At 42.3% G+C, this 24,688-nt stretch overlaps 1 protein-coding gene across 1 annotated transcript in view; it reads right to left on the bottom strand.

Moving 5' to 3' along the window:
- LOC132871305 (neurocan core protein-like) overlaps positions 1-24,688 on the bottom strand; it is a 184,996-nt gene that overhangs the window by 83,267 nt on the left and 77,041 nt on the right. Inside the window, exon 8 of the mRNA XM_060905420.1 lies at positions 5,602-5,706. Within this exon, the coding sequence (XP_060761403.1) occupies positions 5,602-5,706 (105 nt within the window). The remainder of the gene's footprint in view (positions 1-5,601; positions 5,707-24,688) is intronic.

Here is a 24,688-nt window from a genome sequence, read left to right as displayed (position 1 = left end):
AATGGCCAAGTCAAAGTCCTGACCTTAATCTAATCAAAATGTTGTGGAAGGACCTGAAGCGAGCAGTTCATGTGAGGAAACCCACCAACATCCCAGAGTTGAAGCTGTTCTGTACGGAGGAATGGGCTAAAATTCCTCCAAGCCAATGTGCAGAACTGATCAACAGTTACTGGAAATGTTTAGTTGCAGTTATTGCTGCACAAGGGGGTCACACCAGATACTGAAAGCAAAGGTTCACATACTTTTGCCACTCACAGATATGTAATATTGGATTATTTTCCTCAATAAATAAATGACCAAGTATAATATTTTTGTCTCATTTGTTTAACTGGGTTCTCTTTATCTACTTTTAGGACTTGTGTGAAAATCTGATGATGTTTTAGATCATATTTATGCGGAAATATAGAAAATTCTAAAGGGTTCACAAACTTTCAAGCACCACTGTAATAGTTATCATAATGTTAATTAGGGCGGCACGGTGGTGTAGTGGTTAGCGCTGTCGCCTCACAGCAAGAAGGTCCTGGGTTCGAGCCCCGGGGCCGGCGAGGGCCTTTCTGTGCGGAGTTTGCATGTTCTCCCCGTGTCCGCGTGGGTTTCCTCCGGGTGCTCCGGTTTCCCCCACAGTCCAAAGACATGCAGGTTAGGTTAACTGGTGACTCTAAATTGACCGTAGGTGTGAATGTGAGTGTGAATGGTTGTCTGTGTCTATGTGTCAGCCCTGTGATGACCTGGCGACTTGTCCAGGGTGTACCCCGCCTTTCGCCCGTAGTCAGCTGGGATAGGCTCCAGCTTGCCTGCGACCCTGTAGAAGGATAAAGCGGCTAGAGATAATGAGATGAGATGAGATGTTAATTAGCTTACAAAGACAGCTACTGGTCTTAATGACACAATATATTAGTTAGCATAATGGTAAATAGCTTACTAGCAGACATAGCTACTGGATATGATATAAACCTTGGCTTGGCTTCTGCTCCAAAGAAATGATAAAATGGTTAGCCTAATGTTAGCAAGATTAATTAAAAAAAAAGCAAAAACAAACAACACTCCCCGACCTAATGTTTGCTAGCTTAGAAAACTGGCTATTGATTTCATTTCCAAAATGTACGAGTTAGCATAAGGAAAGATAGTCTAATAGCAAACATGGCTACGGGGTTCATTTGAATATAATAATTATTACTATTATTAATAGTTATAATATATGGTTATTACCCAGCTTATACTTGCTTACTGGTCCAAATACACTATTAAAAACCTAAGTACTTGTTTTATAAAAAGTATAATAGCTGATCTAATGTTAGTTAGCTTGCTAGCAAATCTGGATACGCATTTCAATTAGAGGGGAAAAAAACATCTCATCTCATTATCTCTAGCCGCTTTATCCTTCTACAGGGTCACAGGCAAGCTGGAGCCTATCCCAGCTGACTACGGGCGAAAGGCAGGGTACACCCTGGACAAGTCGCCAGGTGATCACAGGGCTGACACCTAGACACAGACAACCATTCACACTCACACCTACGGTCAATTTAGAGTCACCAGTTAACCTAACCTGCATGTCTTTGGACTGTGGGGGAAACCGGAGCACCCGGAGGAAACCCACGCGGACACGGGGAGAACATGCAAACTCCACACAGAAAGGCCCTCGCCGGCCCCGGGGCTCGAACCCAGGACCTTCTTGCTGTGAGGCGACAGCACTAACCACTACACCACCGTGCCGCCCCAGAAAAAAAACATAAGTTGTCTAATGTTAACAAGCTTAGAAATATAGTTACTGGTTTCAGTTGTACACAAAATCCATCACTAGAGGAATTTGTGCTTGTGAGGTACTTTTTTCTTATTCATTTCAATGAAAAGCAGAAAAAAGAGAATCCTGGTGAGGGAACAAGTATTTATAGCTATTATAACGTAAGTGATAGAGAAAGTTGTCACACCCGTGTGCATTTCTGCTCAATTTAGCGCAAGCTCATTAGCTCTTCCTCAGCCTCCTCAGACCCCAGGTACAACATGCCCAGGACTGTCTGCAGTTTGCATACCGGGCAGGTGTCGGTGTGGAAGACGCCATCCTCTACCTGCTACACCGAGCCCACTCGCATCTGGATAAGGGAAATGGCACAGTGAGGATCCTCTTCTTGGACTTCTCGAGTGCCTTCAACACCATCCAGCCCCTATTGCTTCAGGACAAACTGAACAGGATGCGAATGGACCCCTGCCTGGTCACCTGGATCTCCAGCTACCTCACTGACAGGCCGCAGTACGTCAGGCTGAAGGACATCACGTCTGACACTGTGATTAGCAGCACCGGAGCACCCCAGGGCACGGTGCTGGCCCCTCTTCTCTTCACTCTGTACACCGTGGACTTCTGCTACAACTCGGAGCTGTGTCACATTCAGAAGTTTGCCGATGACACAGCCATCGTTGGGTGTATCAGTGACGACAGAGAGGAGGAGTATAGGAGCCTGGTGAGGGACTTTGCTGTGTGGTGCAACAGGAACCATCTGCAGCTCAACACCTCAAAGGCCAAGGAGCTGGTCATTGACTTTGGGAGGTCCAGACCAAGGTCACGACCAGTTCTGATTGAGGGAGTCGAGGTGGAGGCTGTGGATTCCTACAAGTACCTCGGGCTGTGGCTGGACAGCAAGCTGGACTGGACTTGCAACACCAAACACTTATACAGGAAGGGACAGAGCAGGCTATACTTCCTTAGGAGGCTGCGGTCCTTTAACATCTGCAGGAAACTCCTGTGCATGTTCTATCAGTCTGTGGTCGCCAGTGTCCTGTTTGACACCGTGGTGTGCTGGGGTGCAGCACATCCAAGAAGAACACATCCAGACTGGACAAACTGATCAGGCGGGCCGGCTCTGTGGTCGGCATGAAGCTGGACTCTCTGGTGACGGTGGCAGAGAAGAGGTCTATGGACAAACTATTGAACATCATGGACGATGCCAGTCACCCTCTGTACACCGTCATCAGCAACCAGAGGAGCTTGTTCAGTGACAGAATACTCCTTCCCAAGTGCAGGACGAACAGACTCAAAAACTCCTTTGTCCCTCACGCCATCAGACTGTACAACTCCTCTCTGGGGGAGAGGAGGGGTAACAGGAGGACAGAGGACGGGAAGGAGCAGTAGCCTAGCCTAACAATAAGCAATACCAGACAATGTGCAATATAAGGTGCAATATCTCTCCGACCGCCGCCCCCCCTTCTCCCCTCCTTCCCCCCCCTTCCTCTCTTCCCCATATCTTATTCTTTTTATATATTTATATATGTAAATACTTAATTTATTTTAATTTATCTAGAAGTTTTCCTCTATTTCTTTTCTCTGTTTATCTGTAATGATGCTGCTGGAATCTTAATTTCCCTGAGGGAACCCTCCCAAAGGGATCAATAAAGTTTTATCTAATCTAATCTAATCTAATCTAATCTAATCTAATCTAATCTAATCTAATCTAATCTAATCAGGAGTAATTGCCATGCACCTTTTCCTGATCTACGTGCAATCAAAGCTCACATATATAAAGACTCTCCTCACCCACAGACTTTGTGAAATATACGCTGAGTACCCGGAGTCTTACATTACCAAGCCTTATATTCTGTATTGATAATCTGGTTTTGACTCCGTTTCTATTTTCCTGACCATGTTTTCATCTTTACTTCTGATATCCCGTCTGCACCTCGCCTGGTTTTCGACTCTGCCTTTGTCTTACGTTTTGGATCTGTTCGCCTTCCTGCCTGCTTTTAATAAACTCTCTTCCTGTGATTATATCTGTCTGCCGCCCTTTACATGACAAAAGTATCTTGTCTCGCAGACTTTCCACAATCCATCCATCCATTATCTATAACCGCTTATCCTGTGCAGGGTCGTGGGCAAGCTGGAGCCTATCCCAGCTGACTATGGGCGAGAGGCGGGGTACACCCTGGACAAGTCACTAAATCATTGCAGGGCTGACACATAGAGACAAACAACCATTCACACTCACACCTATGGTCAATTTAGAGCCACCAATTAGCCTAACCTGCATGTCTTTGGACTGTGGGGGAAACCGGAGCACCCAGAGGAAACCCACGCAGACACGAGGAGAACATGCAAACTCCACACAGAAAGGCCCTCATCGGCTACTGGGCTCGAACCCAGAACCTTCTTGCTGTGAGGTGACAGTGCTAACCACTACACCACCATACTGCCACTTTCCACAACATTAAATGAAAATACATTTTTAAAAAAATGCAAACATTGGTAAACTGCTGTTAGTCAGGTTCAGTGCCCGAACTGATAATCACACCACCAGTTTTTCATTGGCTAATCAGACACAAGGTACGCTACCACTCTTGCCAGAGCAGTTGGGGGTTAGGTACCTTGCTCAAGTGCACTTAAGCCCGTCCTGCTGGTCCAGGGAATCGAACCAGCAACCTTTTGGGCCTAAAGCTGTTTCTCTAACCTTTAGGCCATGGCTTCCCCTGCTATGATATAAGAAGAATAAAACGCATCCAGAAAACGCTGGATCCAGTCATGCTTTTAATCTTCTGTATTCATATCTATACCATGTCCTTGATATTAATAAGTTCTACTGTATTATTATTATTAGCTCAGGTGATGAGTTTATGCCATCATGTGTTGTCCGTCTGGTGTCGTCCACATTTTATGAAAATCGCTTCTTCTCTCTCAAATCTTCACCAATTTTTATTCTTTTTGGCAGGAAGGTCAGTCTGCCTGGGGTGCATATGAGTTCTACCCAAATTTGCATAATTGCAATTAATAATGAAGATATGGAGTAATTAATCAATCAATCCCTAACGAGCAGTTTCCACACAAATCGCTTCTGTTCCCTCAATTCTTCAGGTTTTGATTCCTTCTGGCATGAAGGTAGGGGTACCTAGGGCGCATATAACGTCTACCCAGATTTGCTTCATTATAATTATTAATGAAGTTATGGACTAATTAAGCCTTAATAATTAAGCAGTTCAACAAAAATCGCTTCTTCTCGCTCAATTCCTCGTCGTTTTGGATTCTTTCTGGCAAATAGATCGGTATTCCTAGGGTGTATATCGCTTCTATATATAGCATGTATATAGTGTATATAGCTTGCAACATTTATTGCACAAGGTGGCCCACTTTAGATCGTTCCTTCTGGACTAGACGGGGCCAGAGTGAGCTACGCTGTCATTGACGGTCTCGCTATTATTATTATTGTTATTATAGTGTGGCACAACCACAAATCATTTCCCCCATAGTTGTGCCTGACAGCAAAGCTGGGAAAATTGAGTCGCTGTATTGAAAAGCATAGGAGATGCCGTTTGCTGTCTTCCATCATAATGTAAATGTAAGATTGCTCGACGGAGGCCTGTTCGATTTCTTGGTACATTAAGAAAGAGTGGTGCTCACCTTGAATCAGGAACATTAGTTTTATTACCAATGACAACCCTGTCACTTATCCTCTTCGAATATTAATACATTTAGTCAGTGTGTCAGTGTGGAGCGATGATGAAGCAGTGGGCAATGCAGAGGCCTGAGGAGGTTACCCAGGCTGCCTACAGCTGGTGTGGGCCCTGAGCAATGTACAGGCTGTATGTGTGTGTGTGTGTGTGTGTATGTATGGTGTGACTCACCGATCTCACAGCTCTCTCCTGTGTATCCCTGTGGGCAGAAACACTGGAAGCCCTCGTCGTGGGGGAGGCATGTTCCTCCATGCAAGCAACTGCATCTGTCCATAGCTGTAGAGTCAACACACACACACACACACACACACACACACACAGGCCATTAAAAGTCGTGTCTTCCAGACAACACTATCACAAAGTGCTGCACATTAGAAACACCATCATGACCCGGTGCCACTGAACCGGCTCATAGCAATAAAAAAGAAATGGGTCGTTGTTAAAACGAATGAGGCTTTCACACATCTCTATGGTTACACTGGCTTCAGCTCATGAACGTCTTTTTTAAAAAATATTGATTTCACTTTGTGTGGTAATATTTCGAAGGGTAAGATATCAGATGCTGAAAGTACCAAAAATGTTGGGCAGCATGGCAATAACAAGACTCCTGGCATGTCTAAAAGCCAAGATTTTTATTTTATTTTTTTTATACTGTATATACTGGACGGCACGGTGGTGTAGTGGTTAGCGCGTCGCCTCACAGCAAGAAGGTCCGGGATCGAGCCCAGCGGCCGACGAGGGCCTTTCTGTGCGGAGTTTGCATGTTCTCCCCGTGTCCGCGTGGGTTTCCTCCGGGTGCTCCGGTTTTCCCCACAGTCCAAAGACATGCAGGTTAGGTTAACTGGTGACTCTAAATTGACCGTAGGTGTGAATGTGGGTGTGAATGGTTGTCTGTGTCTATGTGTCAGCCCTGTGATGACCTGGCGACTTGTCCAGGGTGTACCCCGCCTTTCACCCGTAGTCAGCTGGGATAGGCTCCAGCTTGCTTGCGACCCTGTAGAACAGGATAAAGCGGCTAGAGATAATGAGATGAGACTGTACATACTGTAACTGTGGCATCACATTAAATAGGACATATTATGAAAAACTCACTTTTTCAGTGCTTATGCACTTACATTTAGGTATCTGGAGCCTACAAACCTACAAACTCTGAAATAAAACACCCAGTTTCTTTTGCGCTCGTATTTCAGAAAACACGTTCAACAAGTTGTTCGGATTTGGCTCTACTTTCTACATCACAGTGGGAGATCATTATAATAATCCCGCCCCCTCATCTGAGTATCTCCACTCATAGCTTAAGTGGAGCTCATAACTGCCTTTGGGAATGAATATTCCTGAGGAAAGTGCTACCTGATTGGCTGAGCAGGAGAGGGGGGTGGGGTGAGCAGTGGCTCATTATCATTTAAAGGAACAGGCCGTTTCTCAAATCAGTCGTTTTGAACAGGGTGAGAAAGGAGCTGTGGTGCTTTATCCTTGTGGTACAGTGTCTTGCAAAAGTATTCATCCCCCTGGGATACCTATGCGCACTCCAGAGTTTTTTTTTTCATCTTCATTATTGTTTGTGGGGCGGCACGGTGGTGTAGTGGTTAGCGCTGTCGCCTCACAGCAAGAAGGTCCGGGTTCGAGCCCCGTGGCTGGCGAGGGCCTTTCTGTGCGGAGTTTGCATGTTCTCCCCGTGTCCGCGTGGGTTTCCTCCGGGTGCTCCGGTTTCCCCCACAGTCCAAAGACATGCAGGTTAGGTTAACTGGTGACTCTAAATTGAGCGTAGGTGTGAATGTGAGTGTGAATGGTTGTCTGTGTCTATGTGTCAGCCCTGTGATGACCTGGCGACTTGTCCAGGGTGTATCCCGCCTTTCGCCCGTAGTCAGCTGGGATAGGCTCCAGCTTGCCTGCGACCCTGTAGAACAGGATAAAGCGGCTAGAGATAATGAGATGAGATTATTGTTTGTGTCACAATAAAACAACAATGTGCACCTTTAAAGTGGTAGGCATGTTGTGTAAATCAAATGGTGCTAACCTTCCAAAAATCCATTTGAATTCCAGCTTGTAATGGGACAAACACCAAGGGGGATGAATACTTTTGCAAGACACTGTGTTTTGATAAACATTTCACAGACATTTCAGTAGGACCTCAGGGAACTGTGTCAACTTGTGGAAAGGGGGTATCATATGTCACCTTTAATGCCTTCAAAAGTCGTGGAACGATTTTTTTTCTCCCAGTACGTTCTAATATATTACTGTTAGCTCATCCGGCCGACAGGTGATGAGTTTATGCCATCATGTGTTGTCTGTCATCCGTCCAGCATCGTCCGCATTTCACGTAAATCACTTCGTCTCTCACAATTCTTCACCGATTTTTATTCTTTTTGGTAGGATGGTAGGTCTGCCTGGGGTGCATCTGGTTTCTACCCAAATTTTCATAATTACAATTAATAATGAAGATATGGAGTAATTAAGCCCGATTTCCACACAAATCACTTCTTCTCTTTCAATTCTTCACCGATTTTGATTCTGGTAAATAGGTCGGTATTCCCAGGGTGTATATAGTTTCTATATATAGCTTGTATATAGTGTATATAGCTTGCAACATTTATTGCGCAAGGTGGCCCACTTTAGATCGTTCCTTCTGGACTAGACGGGGCCGGAGTGAGCTACACCGTCATCGACGGTCTCGTTTCTGTAGTAACACTTTACAACGGGTACACTACCGTTCAAAAGTTTGGGGTCACCCAGACAATTTTGTGTTTTCCATGAAAAGTCACACTTTTATTTACCACCATAAGTTGTAAAATGAATCGAAAATATAGTCAAGACATTTTTCTGGCCATTTTGAGCATTTAATCGACCCCACAAATGTGATGCTCCAGAAACTCAATCTGCTCAAAGGAAGGTCAGTTTTATAGCTTCTCTAAAGAGCTCAACTGTTTTCAGCTGTGCTAACATGATTGTACAAGGGTTTTCTAATCATCCATTAGCCTTCTGAGGCAATGAGCAAACACATTGTACCATTAGAACACTGGAGTGAGAGTTGCTGGAAATGGGCCTCTATACACCTATGGAGATATTGCACCAAAAACCAGACATTTGCAGCTAGAATAGTCATTTACCACATTAGCAATGTATAGAGTGGATTTCTGATTAGTTTAAAGTGATCTTCATTGAAAAGAACAGTGCTTTTCTTTCAAAAATAAGGACATTTCAAAGTGACCCCAAACTTTTGAACGGTAGTGTACTTGTATATCGAACGCTCCACATAAACATATTTTTTTTTAAATGAAAAAAAGCGTAATCTTTGATATGGTGAGATTTTCCATGAGATGTTTATTTTGCATTTTTAGAAGGAGTCTCCAGTGTCAGCGCCCTGTAACCATCAGAGGGAAGCTGTAAAAGTGGGAAAGTCTTCAGGATAGAGGAATTTGTGCTTTGCAATTTCTCGACAACATGAGAAGAAGCTGCATTTATTTTATTTTATTTTTTTGTATTCTTAACTTCAAGAGAAAGAAAAAAGAGAGCTTGGTGAGGGAATGAGTTGTTTATAATCCAAGTGATAGCATGAACTAACCTGTTTCGAAGACATTCTACAACAGGAGATGTAACCATAAACAGATTAAAAGTCTCATCTCATTCTCATCTCATTATCTCTAGCCACTTTATCCTTCTACAGGGTCGCAGGCAAGCTGGAGCCTATCCCAGCTGACTACGGGCGAAAGGCGGGTTACACCCTGGACAAGTCGCCAGGTCATCACAGAGCTGACACATAGACACAGACAACCATTCACACTCACGGTCAATTTAGAGTCACCAGTTAACCTAACCTGCATGTCTTTGGACTGTGGGGGAAACCAGAGGACCCGGAGGAAACCCACGCGGACACGGGGAGAACATGCAAACTCCGCACAGAAAGGCCCTCGCCGGCCCCGGGGCTCGAACCCAGGACCTTCTTGCTGTGAGGCGACAGCGCTAACCACTACACCACCGTGCCGCCTCAGATAAAAAGTATCAGAGGTAATTAAACACTTTGAGACACGCTGTGATTAAAAAAAAAAAAAGACCAGAGACTCTGCTTCATGTCAGGTCACATCACACTACTCAGTCACTGATTATTTTCCGATAACAGCGCAGCCCCAAGTGTTTTATTCCTTACATATTATTTTCCACTAATAAAAATATGATTTCAGAGTAGCATCCATGCACAATTATTTCAGAGTAGCATCCATGCACAATTACGATGACAAGGAGCTAAACCGATCCTTTGCTTAACATATACAACAGGCCACCATTTGTATAAATTATAAAAAATGATACCCAAAATTCCTCTCTTGCATATGCTCATGGTTTGTTTTGACTTCCTCATTGTGCTTCTTTGTTTGTATTGACATGTATTTTGCTGTGACCTTGAGTCTTGTCTCTGCCCTCATCCTGTCATTGGTTTGTTTCCTGAGTGTGTCCAAATGTTCTGTGTTTAGTCCTTAAAGGAGATACGCAGAACCATGGCCATATTATAGTAATTTTTACAATTAAAGTGATTCATATAGGTAGCGGTCTGAGTGAATGACCTTGACATCTGTGACGTCACAGCAGGAAGGCTATCGGTCTCATCGCCATTTCCGTTATACTAAAACACAGAGCTGACTGCAACTCCGATCCTCCATTTTGAGCTAATTTATCACCATGCCACGTAGATGCGTTGCTGGCGGGTGCAGCAACACAACAGAAGGTGGATTTTCGTTGCATTCATGGCCCAAGAATGATCAAACTGCAAAGATTTGGACGCGTTTTGTGAGAAATTCACGGGCACATTGGGCGCCTACGAAGTGGTCTCTCCTCTGCTCTGCACATTTTACTGAAGACTCGTACGAAACCTCTGATCTGTTGAGGAGCGTTGGCTATAAGCCCGTATTGAAAGAGGGTGCAGTACCAACAATTAAAGGAAAAGAAAACTACAAGAAAAGGAAAGTAAGTTCAGTTGCACCAGTTCTCCCGGAGTGTGAGCCGAGTGGTAATGGCGGAGTACTCAGTATGGAGAAAATGGAGAATGAGTGGACCAGTCGTCAGATTTCTCCGCTGGATATGCCCCCCGCTGGATATGCTTGCCTCAGCAGCAATACCTCACCCTTACGTGGAAGAAGCGAATGAACAAAGAGCTGAAAGTCAGATTGTTTTAAAACAATCGGCCACAAGATCGGCCTTCAAGAAGCGAGAACGCAGACGGGTAAGATGCAACTCTCATCTGGTTACATAACAACAACAACACTCGTTGTTTACCTGCATTTAGATTAATACATGTAACTTGTATTGTGTGTTTAAGTTACCGGTATAAGATTATTTAATTTGCTTCAGAATGTGATTGTCTCAATTCATCTGATTATTTAATTAGCCTTTTACATTTTATCAGTGAAAATGCATGCATGTACATGTATGTTGCATAAGTTATAACACCTATCCTGTTTTAATGAGCATCACATGAGACTGTCAGTTCAATTTCATCCAATTCTCTAGATGGCTTTGTTCTCTGGTTTTATTTCGTAAGGTGGGGTCCTCCGTGGCTGACGTGTTACTATTGGATTCATTTTCCGATGGTTTGAACTGATACGGTTCTACGTGTATAGCAGTAGCATGTACACACACTCCAATTTCAGGACTATCACAGTCAGATGTATTACTATCTGAGGAATCTGAAGAATATCCAATAAATCCAAATGAAGAGGCCATTGCAACCACTCTCGCCTGCTGAGTCTGGCTTTGGTCTATAGCTGTCAAAGGCCTTGGCCTTAAAACCAGTTACATCACACACTCCGGGCTGGCTGGCTCAGCGGGGCAGCTTGAATGCCAACTTTGCAGTTGATTTTAACTCTCAAAAAAAAAAAAAAAAAATATATATATATATATATATATATATATATATATATATATATATAAAATTCCCATTTATGCAGCATACAAGAGTCAAGGATGGAGATACTATCCACTCAGAAATGTATTTAAAAATAAAGGTTCTGCGTATCTGCTTTAATATGTTTGTCTTTATTGTACTCAAAATCAGGGTTCTAACTAGACCAAAAAATCAGCGTAGTGGCACCAGTCATAATGGCCAGGGGTTCAGGGGTCACATTAGGCCCCAAAAGCTCACAGGTTCTACATGCTCAGCTCGGAGATGCATTCTAGTGCATTTCCTGGCACTTGCAGGCTTCCCTGATAGTCATTCTTTTTTGGGAATATTAATGAGATTTGTTTTGTCAAAAGTTTCTGTGATTGTTTTTGATTGAAGACTTCTTATTATAATTGATATTCAACTATATTAGTGACATATTTATCTCCACACCGAACGACTCGGTGCACTGGGCGCTTATGTGGACGGGGAGTGGAGTTTCTCAGAATGTAGAACATTCACATGGCGGTGCGCCATCCATACCTGTCAAGTGTCAACCCTCCCATTTTTCCCGGGAAATCCCTTATTTTGACTTATTTCCCGCTGTCTTCCCGTTTTTTTTCATTTTCCCGAAAATATCTCGTATTTTGACATTATATAAAAGTCCCGTATTTTCACAATATAAAAAAGTCGGTAGGTCCAGAATTCATGACGCGCCTCTGACAGGAGTTTACAGCAGGAAGTTGGGCCATGAATTCACGTCCCCGCCCTCTCAGGCATCAGTAATTACATAACTCCGTCCGGAGGCGAGGCTGAACAAGTGATTAGGTCCAGTGTTGCCAGATTGGGAGGTTTCCCGCCCAAGTTGGGCGGTTTCAAGTGCATTTTGGCGGGTTTTGAACATATTTTGGGCTGGAAAACGTCAGCAGTATCTGGCAACACTGATTAGGTCTGAGGTGAAGATGGCGATGCTAATAGCTAAGAAAAACATTAGCCTCTCTTTCTTTGATGATTTCAACAAGTGCGTGGCTGGAATGTTCCCAGACTCATTCTCATTCTCATCTCATTCTCTCTAGCCGCTTTATCCTTCTACAGGGTCGCAGGCAAGCTGGAGCCTATCCCAGCTGACTACGGGCGAAAGGCGGGGTACACCCTGGACAAGTCGCCAGGTCATCACAGGGCTGACACATAGACACAGACACCCATTCACACTCACATTCACACCTACGGTCAATTTAGAGTCACCAGTTAACCTAACCTGCATGTCTTTGGACTGTGGGGGAAACCGGAGCACCCGGAGGAAACCCACGCGGACACGGGGAGAACATGCAAACTCCACACAGAAAGGCCCTCGCCGGCCCCGGGGCTCGAACCCAGGACCTTCTTGCTGTGAGGCGACAGCGCTAACCACTACACCACCGTGCCGCCGTTCCCAGACTCTTCCATTGCAAAGAAATTTTCCATGGGGAAAATGAAAGCCTCCCAAATAATCAAAGGTAAGCTACACATGTTTACATTAAGTATGTCCTGGCTAAGACCTCATAAATAGCCTAGTGTAAACTAATTGGTGTATTAACTGTTTTATCCACTCATTGTCTATTTTATTTTCTATCTGAAACTTACCCATTTTAAATCACTCTTGGTTTAATATTTTATATTACTCTTTATTACTCTATCTATCTATCTATCTATCTATCTATCTATCTATCTATCTATCTATCTATCTATCTAGTGTTCCGAGGCCATGATTACGGTAAAACCATAATAAATTGCAATGGAATTGAATTTATTGACTGGTTATATAATGACCTTTCTTATTTTAACATAAGATACGTATTTTAGCCTTTAATTTGGGAAATAACTGGTACCACTGAAAGCAAATAAAAATAAATGTATAGTTTATTCACAAATGCACTCTATAAACCATAAGCATATTGAGTTTGGGTCTTGGCTATCACCAACATACACCAGAGTACAGGAAATCACAAATACTAGATAGAAAATGGCCCCCCATTCAACTACACACCCACTTTTGGTGAAGGGTATGACTTTCTGAAATTTTCCCTTATTCTGAGTTAAAAATCTGGGAAATATCCCTTTTTTTCAAACCTCAAAGTTGACAGGTATGGCGCCATCGCCGCCGCATGGGGATAACAAGAGAAAATTCAACAAAAGACCACATTTTCAAAATTGACAAGTTTTTTTTTTATTAGTGTAGCGGTAACTTTTACAGGCGTAGTGGTAAGGAAACATTGTGTATCGGCCCGATATGCTGAAAAGGCCAAGTTAGAACCCTGCTCTATATATAACCTGTTCTGTTATAGTCTCATCGCGAAATCTTACCATCATTAACATGTGCCGATTTCTTGTTTTTCGAGCAGAAATTTCAATGGAATTGATGAACTCTTCAAATCCGAATACTCATATCAAGAGATTAATTGTATCTGACTTGGCGTTTGATGATCTGTCTGTGTGTTTGGAGAGAAGAAATTCTTCCCCCCCCCCGATAGAAATAGTATGAATATTACGCTGTTATCTGAGCTGCCAACACTGACAAAAAACTGAAAGCCAAAATGAGTTGATTTCTCTAGAAAACCAGAGCACTTTCTGTCTCACTGTCTCATTAAGGGTGTTAGTGTTCTCTGCTTCAGCATCTCTTTCACAAACACACACACATTGACAAAACCAACACACACTAAAGCCAGTTCTGGCAGCAGTGCTTACTGGCGCTTGTAATGGATTTACAGAGGTCCAGTGCTCTGCACCCTCTAATGTACCTCTGTGTGTTAGCTGTGCTCTGCCTTTGACCTGCGTTGTGAGAAACCCGTCGAAACAAATACGCTGAAGTGCAACTACGCAGATACTCAGGTGCTATGCTCTCTCTATATATAATATGTGTATGTGTGCGAGAAAGAGAGAGAGAGAGAGAGAGAAAGGGAGAGAGCAAGAGAGAGAAAATGAGAGAGTGAGAGAGAAAGAGAGCAAGAGAGTGAAAGAGAGTGTGAGAGCAAGAGAGAGAATGAGAGAGCGAGAGAGAGAGAGATAGAGCCAGAGAGTGAAAGAGAGCGAGCGAGAGAGTGAGAGCGAGAGAGAGAGCAAGAGAGAGAGAGCGAGAGAGTGAGAGAGTGAAAGAGAGAGAGAGCGAGAGAGAGAGTGAAAGAGAGAGAGAGAGTGAGAGCGAGAGAGCAAGAGAGAGAGTGAGCGCGAGAGTGAAAGAGAGAGCAAGAGAGATAGCGCGAGAGAGAGTGAAAGAGAGAGAGCGTGAGAAAGTGAGAGCGAGAGAGAGAGAGAGAGCAAGAGAGAGAGAGAGCAAGAGAGAGAGTGAAAGAGAGAGAGCGAGAGAGAGTGAGAGCGAGCAAGAGAGAGAGAGCAAGAGAGTGATAGAGAGAGAGAGGTGAGAGTGAGAGAGAGCGAGAGAGAGAGAATGAGAGAGAGAGCGAGAGAGAGAGCAAGAGAGAGCGAGCGCAAGAGAGTGAGACCGTGAAAGAGAGAGCGAGAGAGAGAGGATGAGAGAGAGAGTGAAAGAGAGAGAGTGAGAGAGTGAAAGAGAGAGAGCAAGAGAGAGAATGAGAGCGAGAGATAGCGCGAGAGAGAGAGTGAAAGAGAGAGGGTGAGAAAGTGAGAGCGAGAGAGAGCGAGCAAGAGAGAGAGTGAGAAAGAGAGAGAGCGAGAGAGCGATAGAGAGAGGTGAGCGTGAGAGAGAGATATAGAGAGAGAGAGTGAGAGCAAGAGAGAGAGCGAGCACGAGAGAGTGAGAGAGTGAAAGAGAGAGCGAGAGAGAGAGTGAGAGAGTGAAAGAGAGAGCAAGAGAGAGAATGAGAGAGAGAGATAGCATGAGAGAGTGAGTGTGAGAAAGTGAGAGCAAGAGAGAGAGAGCAAGAGAGAGAGTGAAAGAGAGAGAGTGAGAGTGAGCAAGAGAGAGAGCGAGAGAGTGATAGAGAGAGAGGTGAGAGAGAGAGAGTGAGAGAGTGAAAGAGAGAGAGAGAGCAAGAGAGAGAATGAGAGAGAAAGATAGCAAGAGAGAGACAGTGAAAGAGAGTGTGAGAAAGTGAGAGTGAGCGAGAGCGAGCAAGAGAGAGAGCGAGAGAGGTGAGAGAGAGAGAGAGAGAGAGAGAGAGAGAGAGAAAACGCTTGTTTCAAAACAACCTACTTTGGCCTATGAGCCACTGAACCAGAGAAGATCTATTCCCCTGTCTCTGAGAGAATTACTGTGGTAGTTCACAGATACTGTGGTCACTCACACACACACACACACACACACACACACACACACACACACACACACACACACACACACACACAGCCCTTTCCCCCAGCACTCCTGTTAGGATAAATGGTATTTTGAGATGCACTCAAAGGCAGCAGTGCATTTTTGCTAAATTGCACCAAAACACATTTACAGATTTTTACGACCACAAAAACTCTATCCACTGTTCCAGCTAACACAAACGACCAGGGCTTTGACACAAAGCCCACTCAGAAGTCTGCTGCTTACTTCCCAATCAATTACTCAGTATCATCAAGTGTGTGTGTGTGTGTGTCAGCAACCCAATGTTGAAGTGGATAGAAAATTGCTCAGTAACAAACACCATATTGATCTACACTCCTCAAATATCCAATTCATTCCCTCACAGTGGAGGAAACGTTTTTTATCATTGCCCATACGGTCAGATTTCCTCCTTGGATTCAGTCGACGTCAGGTGATTTTGTCAGAAATGATTAGACTTGCTGTATCAGGCCAGTTTAATTTTCCCATCTGGAAGAAAGGCCATACAATAATTACATTACATTAACGGCATTTAGCAGACGCTCTTATCCGACATCCAGAGCAGCCTGGGGAGCAGTTGGGGGTTAGATGCCTTGCTCAAAGGCACTTCAGCCATTCCTGCTGGTCCAGGGAATCAAACCGGCGACTTTTTGATCCTAAAGCTGCTTCTCTAACCATTAGGCCATGACTCCTCCCAGTATGCCAAATGAAATATACTGTGAGTTAAACGCCTGCTCCTGGTGCTGATGGATCACGCGTACACAATATATACAGTAAACACTAGGAGCAGCCATTTAAAGCTACAGCGCACATTAAAATTCTGGGATGTGATGAAGAGAGACATTTTATAGAGAGCTTTTTCACTGAAAATGCATTTCCATTGCAATTCATCACTGTTAAATCATTCTGCTCCAAACGTAGAATTTCTACACGATATCCCTTTATGCCCATTTTACACGATATTCGTTCGAATGTATTCAGAACCGTTTTAAATTGAAATCACTTGGAACGGCACATTTGAGCCTAACTTTTGTCTTCTTCTTCTGTTTCTCTCTCCATTTGCTATCCCTTCATCTGTTTCTCATTCTCTTGCTGTGCCTTATAAACTCTCCAGACCACATTCGATGCGCTGCGGTTCCATCGCCATAGAAACTGCACTGAAAGTGGCTGCATAACAGCCTTGACTCCTTCATCCCTCTTTCCTCCCCACACCTCCTCGCCCCCTCCTTCTCATCCTTACAGGTTTTTCTCTCGGGCCAGTCGCCTCCCGGTGTTAATTAGAAGCCCCTCATCGCTTTTAAGTGGCAAGCGGTGCCCTGAGCCTTAATTGGCTCGTCAGGTGCTCTCACCATATCTTCTAATGAGCCTGGTGGCTTCAGTCCACGCACATTCACACATCACTGACACTGGACATAATTATTCACCCACTAAAGGATTTACATAATCCCAGTGATTGGCTTTGTTGTTTTTTCTTTTCGCAGGGTGAGAGGGACAGGAGGTGTCGGAAACACGAGATAGAAATCCATTAAATCCAGCGGGGGTTAGAGGTCTGTTTTCGTCAACATGCTTCAGAATGCGTCCTGGAGGTGTTATACCCAACACCAGTAAATTTCACGGTCAATAGAGAAAGAGATGTGTGGAGGCCTGGGAAATTTCTGCAATTTAAAAATGTTGTAATTTTCAAACGCAAAAAGGAAGAAAATGACATTTAAAGGAGAACTGAAGGCAAATTTTGTATTATCAAAATTCTATTTATCTCATTTTATTAAATATAGGAATGCATTTTTGATCGCTATTTTGTCTACAGAAAGTTATGAGTGCTTGAAATATGCTCTGTAATATATCAGTCCACATGTCAAAGCAATGGCTGTAAACGAGATTCGTCGAGACCTGTGCGAGACATCGTAGGACGGACGTAAAACGTACAGCGGAAATCAAAGTGATCAACATCTGCCAACGTTGTCAAAAGACGCACGCGCCCTTTTTCGATGCCGACGTAATCAAGCCGGAAGTTTTGTTTGTTTTGATAGCAATCAGGAAAGTTTGAAAAAAGTAGGCAGTAATCGTCATTTAAACTCGTTTTTGTGCAATATTTCATTTGGAAAACAGTTTTCAAAATGGCGGCACTGACACCTGGCTGACACTTCGCGTTTCGAAGTCTCATGAAGATTGCGCAGATAAGCGACGCCTGCCGTGGACCAAACGAACTAAATTCAACACGGCTAAAAACCGAATAGGCTAATAAGTATAATTTTTAATTGCAATTAGTTGCCAATATGAGTCACGATATAAGGTTACTAAAACCGAAGACATCATTGAATAACATGTTAATTAAGAAATAAAGCAAGTTTAAAAATGACTTCAGTTCTCCTTTAACGACTCCATACCAACCATAGCGGAGAAACAGCAAACATTTTGACAGTCAGTATCTGATTAAAAACTGACCTCATTAGGCTCATGTCTGCTTCTATACATATACTGTATCATCAAGCTATCAACAATCTAACAATGAACTTTTGAATCAAAACATGTGAAGAAATCGTGCTTTATGAATCTAGTAAGATTCTAGACATCTTTGGAAGGCTGACTGGTTTTGGCACTGCAGGAAGATTTCACTATGATCTCAGTAAGATGGAACAGCAAATCAGTTTGAGGTGTCATATGATGTGACAGCATTCATCAGGCAAAAAATACAAACGGAGAGAAAAATGCGCAGTGAATGACAGTCATTCCAAAGCATAAAAAATGTCTGACACTTTAATAAATGTTGACTTTTTTCGTCAAAGTCAATTTTTTAAACTATTGTGGTCGCATACAAGATGTCAGAATGACCATGTGTCAAGAAAAAAAAAACAATTTAAGGGCTCACAGAACGAAAGTATTGTCTGCATATTTGAATAAGAAGGCTAATGTTATTTAACAATGCTAATATTTAGTGAGACAAAAATACAAATTTTCTAATGACAGAAAGAAACTTGACGGACACTCGGCAGAGTACAGACCTCCGCCAAGGCACATATTAGAATATCCACAGTAAAAATCCTGGATGTGCATACATATCTGGAGTTGCATCAAAATCTAATCAATTGTTTCTTGTCTCATGGCCCACCTTTCCTCCAAATTTCAACAAAATCTGTTAACTATGTTTGGAACAGACAAAAAATCCTGGGTTCGCATCCATATCTCTATCCTGGATTCATATACATATTTGGATTTTCATCAAAATCTAATCAATTGTTCCTTGGCCCATGGTCCACCTTTCCTCCAACATTCATCCAAATCCTTCCACCACTTTTTGAGTTACATTGGGAAAAGACAAAAAAAAATCCTGGATCCGCCTACATATCTCTAGCCTGGATCCACATACATAACTGGATTTGCACCAAAATGTAATCAATTGTTTCTTTGCTCATGGCCCACCTTTCCTCCAAATTTCAACAAAATCCATTAACTATGTTGGGAACAGACAAAAAATCCTGGATCCGCCTACATATCTCTATTCTGGATCCATATACATAACTGGATTTGCATCAAAATATAATCAATTGTTCCTTGACCCATGGTCCACCTTTCCTCTAAATTCCATCAAAATGTGTTCACTACTTTTTGAGTTACATTGGGAAAAGACAAAAAAAACAACAACCCCTGGATCTGCAAACATATCTCCATCCTGGATCCACATGCATATGCAGATTTGCATCAAAATCTAATCAATTGTTCCTTCACCCATGGTCCGCCTTTCTTCCAAATTTCATCCAAATCCGTTCAGTACTTTTTGAGTTATATTGGGAAAAAACAAACAAAAAATATCCTGGATCTGCATACCTATTTGGATTTGCATCAAAATCTAATCGATTGTTCCTTGGCCCATGGCCCACCTTTCCTCCAACTTTCATCGAAATCCATTCACTACTTTCTGAGTTACCTTGGGAAAAGACAAAAAAAAAATCCTGGATCCACACGCATATCCAGTTTTGCATCAAAATCTAATCAATTGTTCCTTGGCCTAGGGCCCACCTTTCCACCAAACTTCATCAAAATCCGTTCACTACTTTCTGAGTTATGTTGGGAAAAGACCAAAAAAACAAAAAAACAAAACTGGATCTGCAAACATATCTCCATCCTGGATTCACATACATATCCAGATTTGCATCAAAATCTAATCAACTGTTCCTTCACCCATGGTCCGCCGTTCCTCCAAATTTCATCCAAGTCCATTCAGTACTTTTTGTGTCATGTTGGGAACAAACAAACAAAAAATCCTGGATCTGCATACCTATCTGCATTTGCATCAAAATCTAAATCGATTGTTCCTTGGCCTGTGGTCCACCTTTCCACCAAATTTGATCAAAATCCGTCCACTACTTTTTGAGTTACATTGGGAAAAGACAAAACAAACAGAGGTGAAAACATTGCCTCTGCCAGCTTTGTTGGAGGAAGTTATCAGCAGGTATGACCTCAAGTCAAGCATTTTCTCTGTCTGTTGCTAATGCTGTTTTACTGACTCAAACTGAATGAGCTAGGTTCTACAACCCCGATTCCAAAAAAGTTGGGACAAAGTACAAATTGTAAATAAAAACGGAATGCAATGATGTGGAAGTTTCAAAATTCCATATTTTATTCAGAATAGAACATAGATGACATATCAAATGTTTAAACTGAGAAAATGTATCATTTAAAGAGAAAAATTAGGTGATTTTAAATTTCATGACAACAACACATCTCAAAAAAGTTGGGACAAGGCCATGTTTACCACTGTGAGACATCCCCTTTTCTCTTTACAACAGTCTGTAAACGTCTGGGGACTGAGGAGACAAGTTGCTCAAGTTTAGGGATAGGAATGTTAACCCATTCTTGTCTAATGTAGGATTCTAGTTGCTCAACTGTCTTAGGTCTTTTTTGTCGTATCTTCCGTTTTATGATGCACCAAATGTTTTCTATGGGTGAAAGATCTGGACTGCAGGCTGGCCAGTTCAGTACCCGGACCCTTCTTCTACGCAGCCATGATGCTGTAATTGATGCAGTATGTGGTTTGGCATTGTCATGTTGGAAAATGCAAGGTCTTCCCTGAACGAGACGTCGTCTGGATGGGAGCATATGTTGCTCTAGAACCTGGATATACCTTTCAGCATTGATGGTGTCTTTCCAGATGTGTAAGCTGCCCATGCCACACGCACTAATGCAACCCCATACCATCAGAGATGCAGGCTTCTGAACTGAGCGCTGATAACAACTTGGGTCGTCCTTCTTCTCTTTAGTCCGAATGACACGGCGTCCCTGATTTCCATAAAAAACTTCAAATTTTGATTCGTCTGACCACAGAACAGTTTTCCACTTTGCCACAGTCCATTTTAAATGAGCCTTGGCCCAGAGAAGACGTCTGCGCTTCTGGATCATGTTTAGATATGGCTTCTTCTTTGAACTATAGAGTTTTAGCTGGCAACGGCAGATGGCACGGTGAATTGTGTTCACAGATAATGTTCTCTGGAAATATTCCTGAGCCCATTTTGTGATTTCCAATACAGAAGCATGCCTGTATGTGATGCAGTGCCATCTAAGGGCCCGAAGATCACGGGCACCCAGTATGGTTTTCCGGCCTTGACCCTTACGCACAGAGATTCTTCCAGATTCTCTGAATCTTTTGATGATATTATGCACTGTAGATGATGATATGTTCAAACTCTTTGCAATTTTACACTGTCGAACTCCTTTCTGATATTGCTCCGCTATTTGTCGGCGCAGAATTAGGGGGATTGGTGATCCTCTTCCCATCTTTACTTCTGAGAGCCGCTGCCACTCCAAGATGCTCTTTTTATACCCAGTCATGTTAATGACCTATTGCCAATTGACCTAATGAGTTGCAATTTGGTCCCCCAGCTGTTCCTTTTTTGTACCTTTAACTTTTCCAGCCTCTTATTGCCCCTGTCCCAACTTTTTTGAGATGTGTTGCTGTCATAAAATTTCAAATGAGCCAATATTTGGCATGAAATTTCAAAATGTCTCACTTTCAACATCTGATATGTTGTCTATGTTCTATTGTGAATACAATATCAGTTTTTGAGATTTGTAAATTATTGCATTCCGTTTTTATTTACAATTTGTACTTTGTCCCAACTTTTTTGGAATCGGGGTTGTACAATGCTGTTGTTTTATGTCCTATACGGTGAGCAACTGTAATAAAAACAAAGCCATTTTGATTCTTTTTGAATATCCATGAAAAGAAAGCATGATCTGGGTAAATTATGATTTTCTTTGTCTCAGAAAGCAACACAATATCACCTTCAGTGGTTAACGTGAAACAAACTCGGTGTAGAACTATTACTAATGTTTCGTCTACGGCAGCATAGGTTCATTAAGAAATTATTTCATGTCAAAAAGATTGTTTCTGGTGAGGCTCCTATTGATGTAACAGCTTCATGCATGTCAGGTCCATACATTCTCATGCTACAAGATCTAGCAGTTCTCTTGTTTTACCTCGTGTTTGTACCATTTTTGGTAAATGTAGTTTTTTATATACTGCCATCGCTGAGTGGGATAAGCTAGGTTCTGATGTACAAAAGATCAACAGTTTCAATAGTTTTAAATATGTGTGCAAAAAAGTTTTATTTGATCATTTTCTAGCTGTATCAGAGGACATTTTTGTTCATTTTTCTTCATAATACTTTTTTTAAACATAAATGTTTAGTTTCTTGAAGTCATAATTGTATTTTTTTTTTATTGTTGTTGTATTCTATAATCCTTTGTACACACTGGTTATTTTATTTCCACTACACATGAGGACCTCAATGGAAATAAGTCCCCTATTGGACTGTTTTTGCGTAATCCTTGGTATAATACAACGTGGTACAATTTTTACTCATTCACCAATGTATACTTTGCAATTTGTGAGTTGATGTATCTAATCTACTCCATTTCTATACCAAATAAACAACAGCAAAAAAAAAAAACCCTCCAGAAGTTCAGAATTAAAATTTTTTAAGTCGTTTGAATTTTAATACAATTGAAAAAACAAACAAACATTGAATTATGACTGGTACCATTTTTTTTTTTAGTTTAGTCCTTTTTAAGTTTGTTAATCCACAGTAGAAGCACAGCTATAGAGGGGGTTTCAGGTTTGAACCTCCCTGAAATATTTGATTACAGATACTTATGTAATTACAGCGCAGTTGATTATATACACATCAAATAACATTCTTGTGCAGTAATTGTGCGATAATAATATTCATAAAAGATCAACAAAGTCATCCACAATGATCCGGCCTAAACGCCAAATGAACTTGTCTCGTAGTTATCCCTTTAATTACATTTTATTGGCTACCAGCTGCTATGGTGCGAAAAAGGATTAATCAAATTTAATCATGCAATTATTTTTCCTTTTTTTTTTTGAAAGAGAGCTCAGGGATATTGAAGTAATGACCTGTGTAGTACTGGAGGTTTATTGCAGGAAGAATAATATAAATATACAGGGTGCTTCAAAAAATTTGATATTATTTGAGATGTAAATATCCCAGAAACGGTGGCACGGTGGTGTAGTGGTTAGCGCTGTCGCCTCACAGCAAGAAGGTCTGGGTTCGAGCCCCGGGGCCGGTGAGGGCCTTTCTGTGCGGGGTTTGCATGTTCTCCCTGTGTCCGCGTGGGTTTCCTCCGGGTGCTCCGGTTTCCCCCACAGTCCAAAGACATGCAGGTTAGGTTAACTGGTGACTCTAAATTGACCGTAGGTGTGAATGTGAGTGTGAATGGTTGTCTATGTCTATGTGTCAGCCCTGTGATGACCTGCCGACTTGTCCAGGGTGTACCCCGCCTTTCGCCCGTAGTCAGCTGGGATAGGCTCCAGCTTGCCTGCGACCCTGTAGAACAGGATAAAGTGGCTAGAGATGATGAGATGAGATGAGATATCCCAGAAACTACATAGTCTAGGCAGATGAAACTGAACAGGCTTAATGTTGAGCAATATAAGAGTTATTCCATAAAAATTTGAATGAGAAATTCAAAAGGTATGTGGATTCCATGAACAATTTCACAAATTTTTCAATATGTGCACCGCCTGAGACACACACACACACAGACTCTTTTGTCCCATGTCCAAATCTGCATTGCAGTTGGTGCATTTTTAGAGAATTCTCTCATAAATGTACGCTGCACAGTCTTGTTCGACTGTGTTCGAGCGTACTCTAACACACAAAAAGCCTTTTCTTTTCCAGTGAATGGTATTTCTATACCTAAAAAGATAAAAACAAAAAACATTAAACATAAAATTTTGACCTGTTTCCACACATGCTGTTAAAATTTGAGGTCAGTTGAACAAGAATTGGCAAAGTTATTAGATTGTGAAATTATGTCAATTTTTTAAACACCCTGTAAAATAAAGGGGTCCAGATCTGATATTTCCACCTACTATTTGTGTGTTATTTTAATCATCATCATCATCATCATCATATCTTGTCGTGCCAGTACTGCAGCCAGTTTAGGTTTTCTTGGTTAGCTTCATATAGGTCTTGATTGGTGAGATTTGGACCCAGTTCGCACTCACAGAGAACATGTCCCATAGTTTGGTTAGGATGATCACATTGACACTCAGCTGAGTTCACCCGTCCCCATTTCAGTAGGTTGTCTTTAGTTCTACCTACTCCGCTCCTGGCTCTATTCAGGGCAACCCATTCCCTTCTGGGCAGGTGAGTACCATGAGGTAGGGACTCGCGAGGACTCTGAAGAGCTTCACTTGGTGGTAGAGTGTCGGAAGCTTTCCAACGGTCTAGTCTAGTCGGTATTTGGCAGAGTCCTTAGGGTTTAGATTCTGTTATTTTAATAATTTTGACATGATGCTGTCAGAGGTATTTGATCACAGTGTTATTATAATGGCGAGACTAGTTGACGATATTTTGTATTTTAATGTTTAAATACTGAAATAAAAAAATCATGCCATCACTGCTTCTATTTCCATCTGCCCAAATGCATGAGTGTGTAGCACTTGTCAGTATAATTACACAGATCACGTGGTGACTTTATTTATTATTATTTCCTCACATGCTTTGAAATGAATTTTCATCTACACCTCTGATGTACAGCTGCGTGGATTTTTCTTGCGTTTTCAACAGATTTTTTTGGTTTTGGCCGGGCATCAC

Source organism: Neoarius graeffei, chromosome 23 (assembly GCF_027579695.1).
Source record: "Neoarius graeffei isolate fNeoGra1 chromosome 23, fNeoGra1.pri, whole genome shotgun sequence".
NCBI lineage: Eukaryota > Metazoa > Chordata > Actinopteri > Siluriformes > Ariidae > Neoarius > Neoarius graeffei.
The sequence above is the reverse complement of the archived record's forward strand: the minus strand, read 5'-3'. Positions and strand labels throughout refer to the sequence as shown.